This window comes from Cryptotermes secundus, unplaced genomic scaffold, assembly GCF_002891405.2.
Source record: "Cryptotermes secundus unplaced genomic scaffold, Csec_1.0 scaffold33, whole genome shotgun sequence".
NCBI classification, from domain to species: Eukaryota; Metazoa; Arthropoda; class Insecta; order Blattodea; family Kalotermitidae; genus Cryptotermes; species Cryptotermes secundus.
Window position 1 is genome coordinate 1,242,125 of NW_019727088.1, and position 15,760 is coordinate 1,257,884.

General features: G+C 43.8%; 1 protein-coding gene across 5 annotated transcripts in view; it reads left to right on the forward strand.

Moving 5' to 3' along the window:
* The window catches only part of LOC111864268 (protein draper), a 100,456-nt gene that overhangs the window by 42,381 nt on the left and 42,315 nt on the right, over positions 1-15,760 (forward strand). For 4 of the 5 annotated variants that reach the window (XM_023851392.2, XM_023851396.2, XM_023851394.2 and 1 more), the window contains exon 2: positions 8,234-8,356. In XM_023851392.2, the coding sequence (XP_023707160.1) occupies positions 8,265-8,356 (92 nt within the window). In that variant the 5' untranslated portion in view covers positions 8,234-8,264. Of the gene's footprint in view, positions 1-7,061; positions 7,083-8,233; positions 8,357-15,760 lie in introns of those variants that run through there. The other variant, XM_023851395.2, reaches the window with a different exon arrangement.

Genomic DNA, 15,760 nt, shown 5'->3' on the forward strand with positions numbered 1-15,760 from the left:
ATATATATATTAATGTAGTTGAGTAATAGACGGCTATATAATGAAATGAGTGGACGTAGGGCTAGAACTCTTGGTGGACCCAGTCGGTACGTGGCTGAGGAAACCTTTATTTTAGACATCAAGTCGCCGAGCTATGTGATTTGATCAAGGACGAAGGGAAAATTGCGTTTTTACCTTGCCATGACGTGATCGGTTGGAGGGGGGGACATTCGCTGGCCGAAGCGGCAACAGCTGACTGTGACGTCAGCGCAGTCATGCCGTCAGCACATTCATCATCATCATCATAATTTGACGGATTAGACCTTCCGGCTTGTTCCCGGTTCAGAATTAATCTGAAAACTATGAATCTCAGAGACAGTTGGTAGAACTCCTTGAACGTGGGGTCGCAAGGCCGCTGCCTGCGCAGGACAGCACGAACGTCAGTTGAGTCCGGTCCCCAACTTCACACGTTACTACTTCAAACTGTATTTTATGTGTTTTGAAAGTTCTTTGAGGTTTTCGAACCTCAGTTTTGTGCGAATGTATGGTGTCATCTTATTGGCCATTGTGAATATTTCCAAATTCCAGCAAGAACGTGTTGCGTTGTAATGTATGCCCTGTCGAGTTGTATGATGGCATTAAGTGTTAACAGTAACATGCTGATTCCATGTTACACGATGCTCCCTCTTTTTGATTGAAATGTCTATTCGTGCTTCGATTATTTATTGACGCTAGTTCAACCGAACAGATTAGCCTATAATATTAGGTGGGACCCCGATTAGGCACGGATTCGGAAGGAGACTGTCGTGGTCCAGTTGAGTCACTATCAAGACAGGGTACACCGGTGAAAGGGTTCGTCGAACGAATTAGTTATTTTTGTGGTTTAGCTTTTTTGGGGTGGGATGAGACTGAGTCCACTTGGTATGCCTGCCACTATTTTGCCTATTGTACCAGCCCCGGATGATAGAGGATGAGCTTGGAGCAGTTGGTGGAATGAGAATTGGCAGGGGAAGCCGAAGTACCCCGAGAAAACCTGTCCCAGTACCACTTTTTTCACGACAAATCGCATATAACCTGACCAGGGCTCGAACTCAGGCCGCCACGGTGCGACTAACCGCCTGAGTTATGGCACGGCCTGTCGAACGAATTAACTAACTGTGTGATTCTGAAAGTTGTAATTCCTGCGGGAGAGCATAAGTTCAGATGAGCAAATCCAGGAAATGGTGATCACTGTAGGAAGTTTATGTAATGGTGAGCATGTAGAAATTAGAGCGATTCTTATAGCTTCTGTGCATTGGACAGGACAGGTCCGTACTTTCTGTTTTCACATGTTCCTTATTGAGTGAGTTTAACTGTTACACAACTAACTGTCAGTACCTATCACAGCTCGGTTTAAAGCTCCTCTCTGTGTTTGTAAATTCCGCAACTATTCTCCAGCCTTACATACAGTACACAATGCGAGGGACGTGTCTACATGAACAAGTTCCGACAGCCGAGCTGCTACTACGTTGTTTGTATATCACGCTGGTAGACTGCCATCTGTAGGAAAACTAGTCAGCTTTTGTTCCACAAGTTTGAATCCTGAGATCCTTGTCAAGTGTTAGGACAGAAGAGGAATGCAAATTCATGAGTATAGCGACTAAAATGCTTCAATGAAATGATAGAATGAGGAGAATATTTGGAACCAAAGAGGTATGAAGTGACGGGAAGTTGAAGAAAACTGCATAACGAGGAACTTCATAACTTGTACTCTTCGCCAGTATAATTAGAATGATCAAGTCAAGGAGGATTAGATTGGCAGGGCATGTAGCACGAATGAGAGAAGAGGAATACATATAGGATGTTGGTGGAAAAGCCGGAAGGAGGACACTAGGAAGACCAAGAAGTAGGTGAATGGATAATATTAAAATTGGTCTTAGAGTGATAGGATTTGGTAGTATGTACTGGATTAATCTGGCTCACGATAGGGACCAGTGGAGGGCTCTTGTGAACGCCATAATGAACTTTCGAGTTCCATAAAATGTTGGGAAATTCTTGAGTAGCTGCGTGGCTGCCGGCTTCCAAGAAGGGCTCAGCTCCGTGAAGTTAGCTGTGTAACTAGTAAGTTAGTTAATGGATCCTTTGAAAATGTGGCAGAGTTGAAATATGTTGAAATGACACTAACAAATTAAAAAAGCAAACTCACGAAGACATTAAAAAATGGATTAAACAGTTGTCATTCATTTCAGAATCTTTCGTCTTCTGACTGAAGAAAGTGAGGATTAAAATATGTCAAAACTATAGTTACAACTGCTGTTTGTATGGCTGTGAAACTTGGTCTGTCACATTAAGAGAAGGACAGGGTTTGAGAATGGGTGCTGAGGAGACTATTTGGATTTGAGAGGGGCGGAGTAACAGAAGGGTGGAGAATATTATATAACGAGGATTCTCATAATGCGAACTCGCCAGATATTAGGATGAAATGGGTAGGGCATGTAGCACATACCAGAGAGATGAGAAGTGCGTGCATAGTTTTCACTGTAAAACCTGAAGGAAGGAGGTATCTAGGCGTAGATAGAATGATAATATTAAAGTGTGGACTGGAGCCATCTGACTTAGGATAAGGACCATCTGCAAGTTCGTGTGAACATAGCAATGAACCTTCGGGGTACATGGAATCCGGGGTATTGATTAACTTGCTGAGGAATAAGTCGCAAGAAGTATTGCTCCATGAAATTAGTTAGAGCGGTCTTGACCTGGTTGCACGTCCCGCGGGGAAGTGCGATGATTGCGTCAATTAGTGCATATCTTTCCAGCATGACAGTAGATAGCCAATCTTCATTCTGCCCTCATGATGGAGCGGGGGCAGATTGCAGTGACAATTAGTGCTGGCACATTGTTACGCAGAACGGATCTAGGGCAGGGGCTTTCGGGCCATGTGTCCAGGTTAGGTAGGCTTTACGGGACAGATCTTTAACGATGCAAATTGTAAATGCTGAATTCATGTTTCCCGTTTGTGCACAGAAGAAATCAATGGTGCGTGGTTAATATGAGTGAAGATTTATAATCAGTAAAGCGAAATTTAACCCAGAAATGTTCGTTTTCTTAACATGAGTAGTGAAAATATATTAACTTATGCAGAAAGTACACAGATCTAATACATTTTGTAGCAGCCTGAATACATGTGCCCGGGGCGGTTTGGGCCAGATCTGGCCCGCTGGCCAGCCCATGCTACAGCTCAAACTAGAGACACAATCCAATGGGGTTAATCCGGAGTTCCTTTCTTGCTCTGGCGTTTCTTTTCCTTTAATTTCATTCTCGTTTTCATAATTTATGTCGTTGTTTCTTTATTTCTGCACAAATATTATTTTTTTGAACATTTCATGTCGTCTTGTCTTTATCTAAAAACCGTGCCATTTATTTTTCTTTAATTCTGCCCATCTTCCCATCATAAATGCATTCAAAAACTTATACAGTTGTCCGTGAGAGGAACCGTTTTTCATAAAACCGTTTGTCTGTGTCCACTTGGGCACGATGCAGCAGGAATGGGGCACCTGTAATTGTAACGCGGAACCATCCACTTATTTCTCTTCACATTCACCAGTTCGAGGGCGTCTTTAAGTTCCTGGATTTCCTTCCGTTCCGTTGGCCACACGTTTGTGCTCAGTTGACGCAAGTTCCTTCCCAGACACTCCAGCTATATGCAGTTATACGTGGAGGGCCATGGACTTGTAATTATTCATGAGGTTTTGTGTTATTAAGGGGGGAGTGTGAATTTTAGTTTGTTCTTTCTTTGTTTAATTAATTATTAACTCATTATTTAAGACGATTTACTTCTTTTGGATTAGGATTTTTGTTTTTATGAGTTTAGGAACCTAGTTCGAAACTTACCAGTACCAGAGGTTACCGTCACTGGAATGTACTAGAACATTAACGAAAATTGTTCTCGAATAGACATCATTCCTTTACAGTGTTTTAGACGTGTTAGGATAGTTTTTCGTCCAGGAGGTCGGCTCCCCGGACTGAAGTTCTTCACGTTTTTCCTCCTCCCATTCAGGCAGATGCTCAAGTAGCTCCATAGAGGCAGCAGCTTCATTCCACAAACTTTCCTTCCATTCACGCAGATGCTCAAGTAGCTCCATAGATGCAGCAGCTTCGTTCCACAAACTTTCCTTCCATTCACGCAGATGCTCAAGTAGCTCCATAGATGCAGCAGCTTCATTCCACAAACTTTCCTTCCATTCACGCAGATGCTCAAGTAGCTCCATAGATGCAGCAGCTTCATTCCACAAACTTTCCTTCCATTCACGCAGATGCTCAAGTAGCTCCATAGATGCAGCAGCTTCGTTCCACAAACTTTCCATTTCGTAACTCGCAGTCATTCTATATAATTCCGCTCTGCCGACTGCTCTAGTTTTGAAAGTATCATAAAATGATTCAAGAAGCTATGCACTGTTGGAACCGCTGAGGATATCCGTGAAGAAAAGTCATAAGTTGCCGTTATGTTGCCTTGCATATTTCAGTACAGTCTGGCCGCGATTAAATGAATCCTTCACACCTGTCCGTCTCGAATCAGCATTGGGTGACAATCACGTCAGCGTGTTACGCTTCGAAATAGCAGATGCCAATAGTCACGTATTATTTAGGCGCGTTGCCAAGTGTCTTGTTTAGCCAGGCATACTAGTACGTACTCTAAATGCTGCCAGTTTGTAAATGCACTCCGTGACGTTCGGAGATGGAAGATCTGACAACAGTGATACTCTCTTGCACCCGACTTGGGAGTTGCTAAGTCACACACACAAAATCGCGGTTGAGAACTAAGGATATGATTACGGATTAGTTAATTTCGGATGCGCGGTTGTCTTTTGAACTGTAGCTCGTGTTCAGTCAAGTTGAGAGCCTTGTTCGGTTTCGCAACTTCAAAATGTTACCATAACAACCGCCAAGTGGCGTGTCTTTTCTGCTCTGTCAAGCACGAACGGATCCGTGCAAAACAGGCCCATATCTCGACTGTTTTGGAGTCTTAAACGTCAAGTACGTTTTCATTATTTGTGATGAGAGTAAGGATTGACTTAACTAACTCCATGGAGGAGGGTCCACAAGAAGCCGGTAGTCGCGCAGGTAATAGAAAAAATTGCAGTCTTTTGTTCATTACCATGTTGATAGGGGTTCACCACTGGACCGCATCGCGAGACATATGAATGTTATTGTACGCATTTCTCATATCTGCCATGCGTGCTTCATATCCTGCCCATCTTGTTTTTGTTATTTTCCCCGCTCTAGCAGAAGGCCATTTGATGAAGATAGCGCCTCATTACACCTCTCTCCTCATCCGCACGTTGCACCACATATTCTCTACATGTTCAGTCAGTTACCGAAATATTTTTCATTTCAGTGTTAACAGTGGTTCTCAATCAGGAATTTGTCCTGTTTGTTTTAACGGCGCTTTGTCGCTTGTCTTGATCACGTAACATCGGAAAGGGGGGATAGCCGTAAAGAACAAATTGGTTAAAGGATATTTATTTCTAACTGCAATTTACACCTGTCAGTTGGAACAAATTTGGACCATAATGGCATATCACTGTAGACGATTTCATTTACCCTCTACAGCTGCTAAACTAGGCGTGTATTTTAAGGACGGATTAGCTAAAGTTGGTACCAGCTTCGCCGACAAGCGGAGGTCGCTGGGTCAGTATAGTTCGCTTGCGGTCTACTGGCCACGGAGTTATGTTAGTTATTAGCACTGACGTATCCTGATTTGAAACGGTTAACTTCTGGCTGAAATGGTGTTAATACAAGACCAGAATATAGTGCGAAGTGTAAGTTTGTTTATAGAGTGTCATATTTAATTCAAGATTGTTTGCTTGTGTTAGTAGAATGTGGCCCCAGTATCTGCTTATTTTGTTTGCACTCAGGGACGATTTAAGACGTAATGAGGCCCAAAAGTGGGCTAAAGATGGGGCCCCAAACTGTTCCCCCCAAAAGATGAGAATGAAAATGTCCATGTATGTGGAACTGCACAAATACTTTGCTGGTTCTCACACAACTGCGTCGATTTCCAATCTGGTTTCGGTAGTCCCATCAAGTGAATGTGTTTTTGTTTCCTTCATTCAGATCTGACAAGATGCAGTCAGGCGTTATCTTCCGAGTTACATGTTGTGTTGTCACCTGGTTGATTTTTCTCCTCGTATATGGACTCCCTTCAGACTGCTAGGCCCTAAGCGCAAACTTATTTAGCTTATACGTAAATGTGGCACTGTTTGTAGAGCGGCTGGTGTAACCTCCTATACACGTATGACTGTGGTAGCCGTGTTCTGTCGTGTACTTTAAACGTTTAAGAACCCAGCATTTCCCTCTCCGAGTTTTTTTTTTGAGCGCGTTTGTCTCTGATCAGTGATTGTTTTCATGAACATCATTAACTGACTGGTGTTTGTAATTCTTGGAATGAACAGACTTTTAAAATAATGTTTAACGTCAGCGTATGAAATGTAAAAGGTAAAGGTATCCCTGTAACAGGCCGTGGAGGCCCATAGAGTCGTGAGACGTCGAGGCTTCCGCATTTTAGACAGTCGGATTACAGATCACGGTGAGGTTGTCAGCCTTACGCGCCGGCCGCCCTTTACTCCCAGGAAGATTTCCGGTACTCATTTCTGTTAGAGGCTGAGTCCTCCACAGGGCCATAGTGCGGCTGGAAGGATTAAGTAAATTGAAAAAATTCACCTCATCGGGACTGGAAGCCGCGACCTTCCGGCTTGTAACATAGTGCCCCACCATATGAAGGGTGCAAGGCTTAATGCAAGACCCTGCATGTATAGAATACTTGCGTTCGTTGAATGACATCCCGGTACGCTGAACACGGATTTGTATAACATTACCTAACGGTGCATAATAGCCGGTCACATTAATTGTTCCCCATTGCCACACACATTTTGCGACTCCTTGGGAAGGCGTGTAGTATGACTTGCTTCCGTTTGTATGGCGGACGTGACGCAATGAAAATGAAGACGTTTGAGAAAAATTATATGACATGTGCGCCGCAAGCCGGCCGATGCATATCCTAGCTCACTGCTGAACTGTGTGCTTGTGCGTCGTAGGTACGCTGTTGTGGTGACTGTAATGAACATGTGGGTTTCGTAATAGCAGTACATTTTGTGAATATTTTAATACTGTATTGAACTGAAGGTCCTGTGTCAAGGAATTGAATGCGCTGGATAATTGGTTAATCAGTTTGTCGGTTATTTAGCCAATTAGTTGGACGTCTGGTTGTACGTAGTGACGAGTCGTACATGATTCGTGATTCTGTCAGCAGAAACATCTGCAAGGCGTTTGAAAGTGTGTGTGGTAATATATCAGATATTCAGAATCTGGTTCGGTTTACTGTTCTTCATGTAATTTAAGCTGATTAATTATTTAGAGTCCGAATTATGTGTGTGTCAAGCTGTAACATGTACGGTGGATGTATAGTTGCCTCGAACTTACACGAGAAATTTAGATGATTTATCTTATAAAGGAAGAAGCCGTGTTTGCTTTATTTTGTACTTTTGTACATTTGTATACTGTATCTTTGGTTTTCAGTCTGTGGTTGACCCGTCGGCGCGACATCGACGCGTTAGATGAAATTAACTTGGAACTATATTTTCCAACCGAAAATCTTAAAAGGAAGGAAAGCCCAGCTTCAAGTTTCGATTGTGTTCGTGTAAGTTTTTTTTTATTGCTAGTGGGGTGGGACTAAGTCCCTTGTATTGCGGCCACTTCTGGCCTATTGTACCAGCCCCAGATGATAGGTGAGGGTGATTGTGGAGCAATTGGTGGAATGAAGATTGGCAGGGGAAACCGAAGTACTCGGAGAAAACCTGCCCCAGCGCCACTTTGTCCACCACAAATCCCACTTGAGCAGACCCGGGATCGACCCCGGGCCGCCGCGGTGCGAAGCCAGCGACTAACCGCTTGAGCTATGGTGCGGCCCTTCGTGTAAGTTACTCCCAGTAAATGTTAAACTAGTTAGGCGAATGTGACCAGTCGCCTCGAAACCGCGTTAAGTAGACGAATATGGCTGCCGTTCGAACCACTTCGGTAGGACGAATAATAGCACCTTCAGTATATTTTCCCGACGTTTTGTATACTGACAGAACTTGTTAGAATTGTGCAGCGTGTTAGTGGCATTCGTGCCTGCAGTCTTAAACAATGTAACATAACTCGAATTTTTCGGTTTGATGAAGATAACGATACAGTGATAGAGCTGCAAGTGTTGATACAGCCTCCTTAATGTTTGCAGGTGACATAGCAGACAGTGACAGTGTGACACAATGAGACGGTGCGGTTCGCAGTTGGTTCTGCTGCTTCTGGTGACCGTGACTTCATCCCTTGAGGGGCCCAATATCTGCACTCGGCAGGAGACGTAAGTAAATTGAACAAAAACGTGTCATTGGTTTGCCCTCTTGGGTGTATTTAGTGACTTGGTGGTTAAAGGGGACGGGACACTGATGTGGTTGTTGATGTTATATTCTGCCGTTATAACTTGCTTTCAGATTAGAACTCTTGCTATCTTGGTGGTTTTAACGACGCTATGTTAACTGCATTGTTTGTTTTCATTAACGTCGAATTATACAGGATTAGCCTGAATTGCTTATTCCTAAACCCTCAGGGACCTAAAGTCTGGGCTGTGGCGGCTCGTGAATTCGCTGTTTTCACGAGAGGAGGGAGGTGAATTTGACTCATGCAGCTGTCATTACGTAGCCTGAGTTTTCCTGTCTACGACTCTACACTCTTTTGTTGGACTTGGCCGCTCTTTCAGTTTCTTAATCTTTTTACACAGTCAGTATCACTCCTCTGGACGGGGATCAGCCCGTCTCAAGGACGCTACCTGCACACAGTACATACAAACAGAATAAACCTACACAGACATCCACTCCTTGAATTGAATTCGAACCCATGATGCCAGCATTCGAGCGAGAGAAGACAGTTCATGCCCAAGACCGCGCGGCCACTTTGTTCGGCGAGTTTTCCCTATAGGTTCCATTTTGTGTATTAGCTAATTCCAAAATACATTGTAATTCGTAACTTCATTTTTGCACCATTTTTCATTGTTTCTGTTTTAGTGTTCATTTTACTTTTAATCCGTTTAAAACGTGTAAGGAAAAGGCACTAAAGTTTACTTGTAAAACTGTCTTAATTCGTACAAGAACTGTTCTTGTTGCTTTTTACTTACGAACAGCTACATTATTCTCTAGTTAGATTGAGGAATGCCAGTTGTGATGTGTCTGTGGTTGCTGACGACAGGCAGTGCATGAGCCCCACCTTGACCTGCCTAGTTTCAGAGGCAAGTTCTAACCATTCTGAGGGCACTGAAGCAGCGTTCTGTTCCGCGGTGGTTACTGTGGTTATCAGAACCTCTGCGAGCTGTGAACTCTTCAGCAGAGTGTTCTCAAGATGCTCCAAATTGGCCAGTCCTGATAAACCGGTCGAACAGGGTGGTATAGAAGCAGCTGTCTAGACTTGTATTTGGCAGGTTCTCGGTTCGAATTTCGGCCGGGACGTTTGGTAGCCTGACTTTGACTTTTTCATGGTTTTCCTCTGCAGAAAATGCAGAGCTATTACCTCAGTTAGGGCGTGATCACTTCTTTTAGAACTCTTTCCAATTCAACACTCATCTGTCATCTTACCATCCGACACTGTGTAGTAACGATACTGATAAAACAAAACAAAATTCCTTGGCTGGAGTCCGCAAGCGACCGCCGCTTGTCGGCGAAGTTAATGCCAACTTGGCCGCGCCAGAGCTCAAGCGGTTAGTCGCTGGCTTCCCACCGCGGCGGCCCGGGTGCCAACTTTAGCGGATAGAGGATGTCTGTCGCGTGGTCAGCGCAACGAATCCCCACGGCCGTTAATTTCGGTTCTCTAGACCGGAACCGCAATTTCCTTGAAATAGCTCAGTTATCCTCACGAGGCCGAGTGTACCCCTTTCCAGACCCATTACTTCTCAGAAAATCTGGTAGCGCCGGGAATCGAACCCCGACCTCCGGGTCTGTAGCCAGGAACTGTGACCACTAGACCACAGAGGCGGTCTAACAATACTGATAGCGTCGTTAAATAATCCACGATAAAAAACAAATCTAAGACATCTGCACAGTTATAAGCGTCTTCAGTTTCGTCAGTTCAGGTCAGTGTAAGGCTGGGGCCACACGAGCGCACAAAATGCGTCCGTTGTAACGCATAAATAAAAAAGAGAGACGAATGCTACGCTTTCTTCTTGCTTCATTGCCGACAAAAACTACGCACCACTTTCTGCAACTCTGTGGTGTCCTCAGCAAAGTACGTTCGTTACAACGGACGCATTTTGTGCGCTCGTGTAGACGCTGCCTTAATGCGGGATTCAGTTTGTCTCTGTTCTTGCATACTGGTTAATTATGGCGCTGAACAGAAGTGCGTACGATAGTCGTTTCTCAAGTGGGCTGAAATGTTCATGGAACCTAAAAGTTTTAATTTCCCGTCATTACCCATATTGACATCGGACGATTCATGTTCCTTAAATTCCCCCCAAAAGTCTTCCGATTGCAAAAGAGAAGTGCTAATCATAACCACGAAGTAGAACAGGGTTGTCCAGAACTTTACTGAAGATGCTTATTTAATTTTTCAGTTGATTTTACACGACACCTAATAAACAACTTAGAAAAGTATGAAATTAGTACTGTTCCCAAGGTAGTATGCAATATCAGTACAATCGAACAAACCTTAGCGGCTGGTTTTTAAGCACCGTCGACCCAAAGGCATTTAATTTACATGAATGCTGTTTTAAGTTTTGGGGTCCGGTTCCTGTTTGTGTGCTTGTGCTTCGTAGAGCTGATACTGCAAGTCAGATATTGTAACGCTATACTGGAAAAGAGGTAGATTTATCATAATGTTGCCCGCGGGTAGGTACTTAAGGTACAGTGCTGCCCCTCAGTGGTTTGAAGTTGGACAGCCCTGGGGAGAATATTGAAATCAGGTCATTGGCACCGACACCAACGTCCTTTCGCTTTTTGTAATTGTTTGCATATGTGGGAATGACACTGAACATTTTGAAGTCATACCAACAGTCATACCAGCTTAAAGTTACGTATTATATTATTTATTTATGGTTTGTTTAACAGCTTTGCGAAAAGCATAGATTATAGACGTGTAGCGTCGAATGATACGATGACTAGTGAATATTGGATTGGAAATGATGTGAACCATGCCGGCATTTGCCTAGAGGGACTGAGAAAACCCACGAAACATCTCGGGCAGGGTAGCCCGGTATGTGGACCGAAATTCGAACCCGGGACTACGAAATACGAAGCAGGATTATACACACTCAACTGCGATGTTTGGTCAAGTCACGTGTTGGAAAACTGTTTCTTTCGTTATGAATAAGTCAGGCTAGTTTCCAATATAAAGTTGATATGCTTTACAGAAGACGCCCTTCAGATACTCACCACATGTTTATGGTTAATGCATAACATTTCTCAATTTAATCATGCGCACTGACTATTTGCCGCTGTCAGACCAAATTTGGAAGCCACAGACTTAGATTCAGGTTTTTTTTAGGTGAGTAACACTGGGTCCACTTGGTACGTTAACCACTAACTGGCCTATTATACCAGCCCCGAATGATAGATGATAAGTGTCGAACAGTCTGCGGAATGAGATTTGGCAGGGGAGACCGAAGTACTCGGAGAAAACCTGACCCAGTGCACTTTGTCCACCACAAATCCCACATGACCTAACCTGGGCCGTCGCGGTGGGAAGCCGGCGACTAACGGCCAGATTGAGAACATTTTCTTAATAATGGTCATACAGTCACTGTTCGTCCTTCAGGAATGTCCTCTGACGTAATTGTTATGAATCTACCGTCGCGTAGCCTCGTATGAGAAAACAAGGTGGAATGTGTGCAGGTGGCATTGAAGTACGAGCCGCTGTAAGACTAGAAATGAACATTCCATTTGACAGGGAATATGCGATCAGTATACAGTTGTACCAGTTGTAAACCCTAAAGGTTGATGCAGTGTTGTGTAACTCAGCCGCGTTTAATTGCACCCAAACACTGAATGACATCCCTCCCCCTTTTACAGTAATCTTCCCACCTACCTGCCTGTCTATGACTCTGCAGCCCTTTGTTGGACCTTGGACGCGTTTTCAGTTTCTTGATCTTTTGCACTGTCGGTAGGACTCCTTGGACGGGGATCAGCCCCTCGCAAGGCGCTACCTGCACACAGGACAGCACAAACACGCTCAGACATCCGTACCTTAAGTGGGATTCGAACCAGCGGTCCCATTGTTTGAGCAGGCTAAGACAGTTCATGCCTTAGACCGCGCGGCCACTGTGACCGCGTTTTACAGTAATCTAGAGTTTCGTTTCGGGAAGAGTGGGTATTAGGAAAAATAATATAATGTCTTTTACCGCACCAGCATCTGGTATTATAAAGTGGTGTGAAACCTACTCCAGATTGCCTTTGAGGCGTATTTAAAGACCTTGAGAACCTTTGCCACCACCACAATCTGCTGCCCTGAATGACCGGGCATCAAGTATACTTGAATGCCGTCTCCAAGCCATCAAAATGTGGTCTATTTAGTTGTATGTCTTCCCATCAGGAGATGTCCAAGTAAATTTATGAATGTTACCATCTGGGAACATCGTACTTTTGGCAGTAAGATTCTTGGATGTGGCAAAGTTTATTACTCTTAACTCCGTTATCATTATTAATTTCGTGAAAACCCTCATTTCCAGTTGTCGATTTGCAGATGTCTTCCCTACCTACTTTGGCATTGAAATCTCCTAACAAAATTTTCATGTGGTACTTCGGGAATTTATCGAATACATGTTCTAGGTCTTCGTCAGGTTTTCTGACCAGAATTGTGTATGTATTAATCATTTCCGTGACCTTTTTCTTTTTGTATATGCGTTAAGTTCTTTCTTCTTCTCCCTTGGCACTACAGCCCCAGTGGGCCTAGGCCTACCTCCATGAACTTCTCCGTTCACTTCCGTTTTTCTAGATCTTACACATTCGGTAGGACTCCTTGGGCGGGTGATCAGCTCGTCGCAAGGCCTCAACCTGTACACAAACACAGAAAAACACACACACAAACTAAACATTCATGCCCTGAGTGGGATTCGAACCCACGATCCCGGTTTCCAAGCGAGCGAAGACGGTGCATGCCTTAGACCGCTCGGCTACCGTGGCCGGCATATGTGTAAGTAGGCCTATGTAAAATCATTGTCCATTGATTGATATACCTGTAACAATTGCTAATACTGTATTGACGTTTTTCTTCGGACTATAGCCTAGGGTGACAAGACGTTCCGTTTTTGAGCGAAGTGCCCTGTTGTTCCGACAGCGTTTAAATAGTCCCGTTTTCTTCAACAGTGCCTTTTATTTAAAGGTTACTTGAAAATTGTATTTTCACAACTGCGTCGTAAGTGATAGTTGGATGGCTGTGACGTGCTGGTGATTCCCATGCGCCCTGCACTACGGCTTAGTAACTACGCTGTCTCGCGTGTCGCATTGTATTTTCTTTTTTTGTAATAATCCGAGTCCCATATTTTGGTTTTATTTCTTCGGGAGACAGTTGAAAAGTCGGCACAATATTTTTAAAACAATGGAAACTCACAATAGTTCTGGCTGTGAATTAACCGAAGGATTTGATATTTATGTAAACAAAATGAAAACATTTTCGGCCCTCAAAGCTTGTATTGCTATCAGAGTTTGAATGTTTTTATGGCAATGAAGAGCTCATTAAAGTAGCTGATTCTACTTTGTTACGCGTTTCTGTTGTATGTAGAAAAGTAAAGTAACAACCCCAAATTACCCTAAGAAATTCTGCCCAAAAGGAGGAGGAGGAGGAGCCAATTCCTTCAGCATAAGCAGGATTTATTTCTTAAAATCTGGTCATTATGCTGTTAACTCAGTCGGTAAAGCGACGGGCTATGGGCCCGACAGCCAGCGGATTGTCGTTCGATTCCCCGCAGGGGCAAGATATCTCTCTTCTCAGCAGCGTCCAGACTTTCCCCTGGAGTAAGGCTGCAGGGGCGTGAAGCTGACCACTCACCTCCGTCCATTGCTGGGGTTAAGAACGTTGGATGATGGAGGAGCTGTACGTTCACTCCCCCATACGTCGTCATGGTGTGCTGCTTAGATAATTAAGCACATAGGACTTTACCTTTTTTTACCTTCACTCGGCTTTAGCCATTTCGAAATACTCTTTTCTACCGAAAGAAAGGAGGCTCATCCTAGATTTAGAAGCAGTAGACCGAGTCTAACGGTGAAGAAGATTCACATTATCGAGCTGAAACATGCGTACAAATGGACATTTACCGTCCTAGCATCCGGCCTGAAGTATGCGATTGTTATATTGGCATGACAAGTTAGAAAACCTGCCGATAAAAGCGATAGCTGTCATAGCTTTTATTACAATTTCTATGCGGCGCATTGTCTTGCCTGAGAGATTCGACAGATTATATTAATTTGTTATGGAGGTTTCGAAATCGCCACTTCCTGATGAAACGGAAAAAATTGCAAAGGCTGGCGGCGAAATGGCCTTTATTTGGCAGATGAGAGGACTGGAGATTCTGATCACGAGTAATAATGAAATTTTACGGCAAGTCTATCGTAATATTCGTCAGCACAGTCAGTTATCGCTGCCTCCTTCATAAGCACTGCTTTCGAAGGATGTAATGTCTTCTTTATGGAGTAGGATATTCACTGTTTTGTGACTGTGAATGTGATTTTTATTTGACTCGTCTATCCCATCTTAAATCTGATTTATTTTTAGAGGAAGACACCCTTGTGTACCATGTCCCTGTGTCTGTCCTTAATAATGTTTAATCGGTTGACAGATAAGCGTAAAATTTGTTATGAACCTTGTACCACTAGAGGTCATCCCATCGTTGTGGTTAACAGTTTCTTGCATTCAATAATAGTGTGTTCACAAAATCACGAGACTGGATACAGTGTTAAATCACTTGTCATCGTCATCACCGCCACCAACACCGTCGTTTGTTGCTGCTGCTACTGCCTTCTTGTCGCAGCATTGGCGGTGGCGCTTTGGTTACTCAGTATTATTGTTAAGCATCTCTGCCTTTGTTTACTAAATTCGACCCTTCGTGCCGATTGCTTGTTATAAGATTTTTGTAAAGTTAGTTTGAAATTGTGTGATTTTGGTGTTTCAAGAATATAGTCCCTGCTTTAAGAATTACGATGTCACTTCTTAATCATTCGCTTCGTTGTAATCCAGCCTACCCTCTAAGCGTATGAGCATGGCCGTGCCATAGCTCAAGCGGTTAGTCGCTGGCTTCCCACCGCGGCGGCCCGGGTTCGATCCCGGGTCTGGTCAAGTGGGATTTGTGGTGGACAAAGCGGCGCTGGGGCAGGTTTTCTCTGAGTACTTCGGGTGCCCCTGCCAATCTTCATTCCGCCAATTGCTCCACAATCACCCTCACAGAGAAAACTAAGTATACGTTGCTGTCTCATCACCCGAATGCAGGGCAAAATCATGACATAAAGATAGGAAACAAATGTTTTGAAAATGCGGCACAGTTCAGATACTTGGGAACGAAAGTAACAAACAAAATTTGATTCATGAGAAGATAAGAGCAGATCAAATTCAGGAGATTCTTGCTACCATACAGTTCAAAATCTTTTGTCTTCTTGTCTGCCGTCTAAAAACATAAGAATTTGGAATATACAAAGCTAAAGTGTTGCCTGTGGTTGTGTATGGGTGTGAAACTTGGTCTCTGACATTAAGGGAGGAGCATAGACTGAGGGTGTTTGAGATCAGGCTGCTCAGGAGA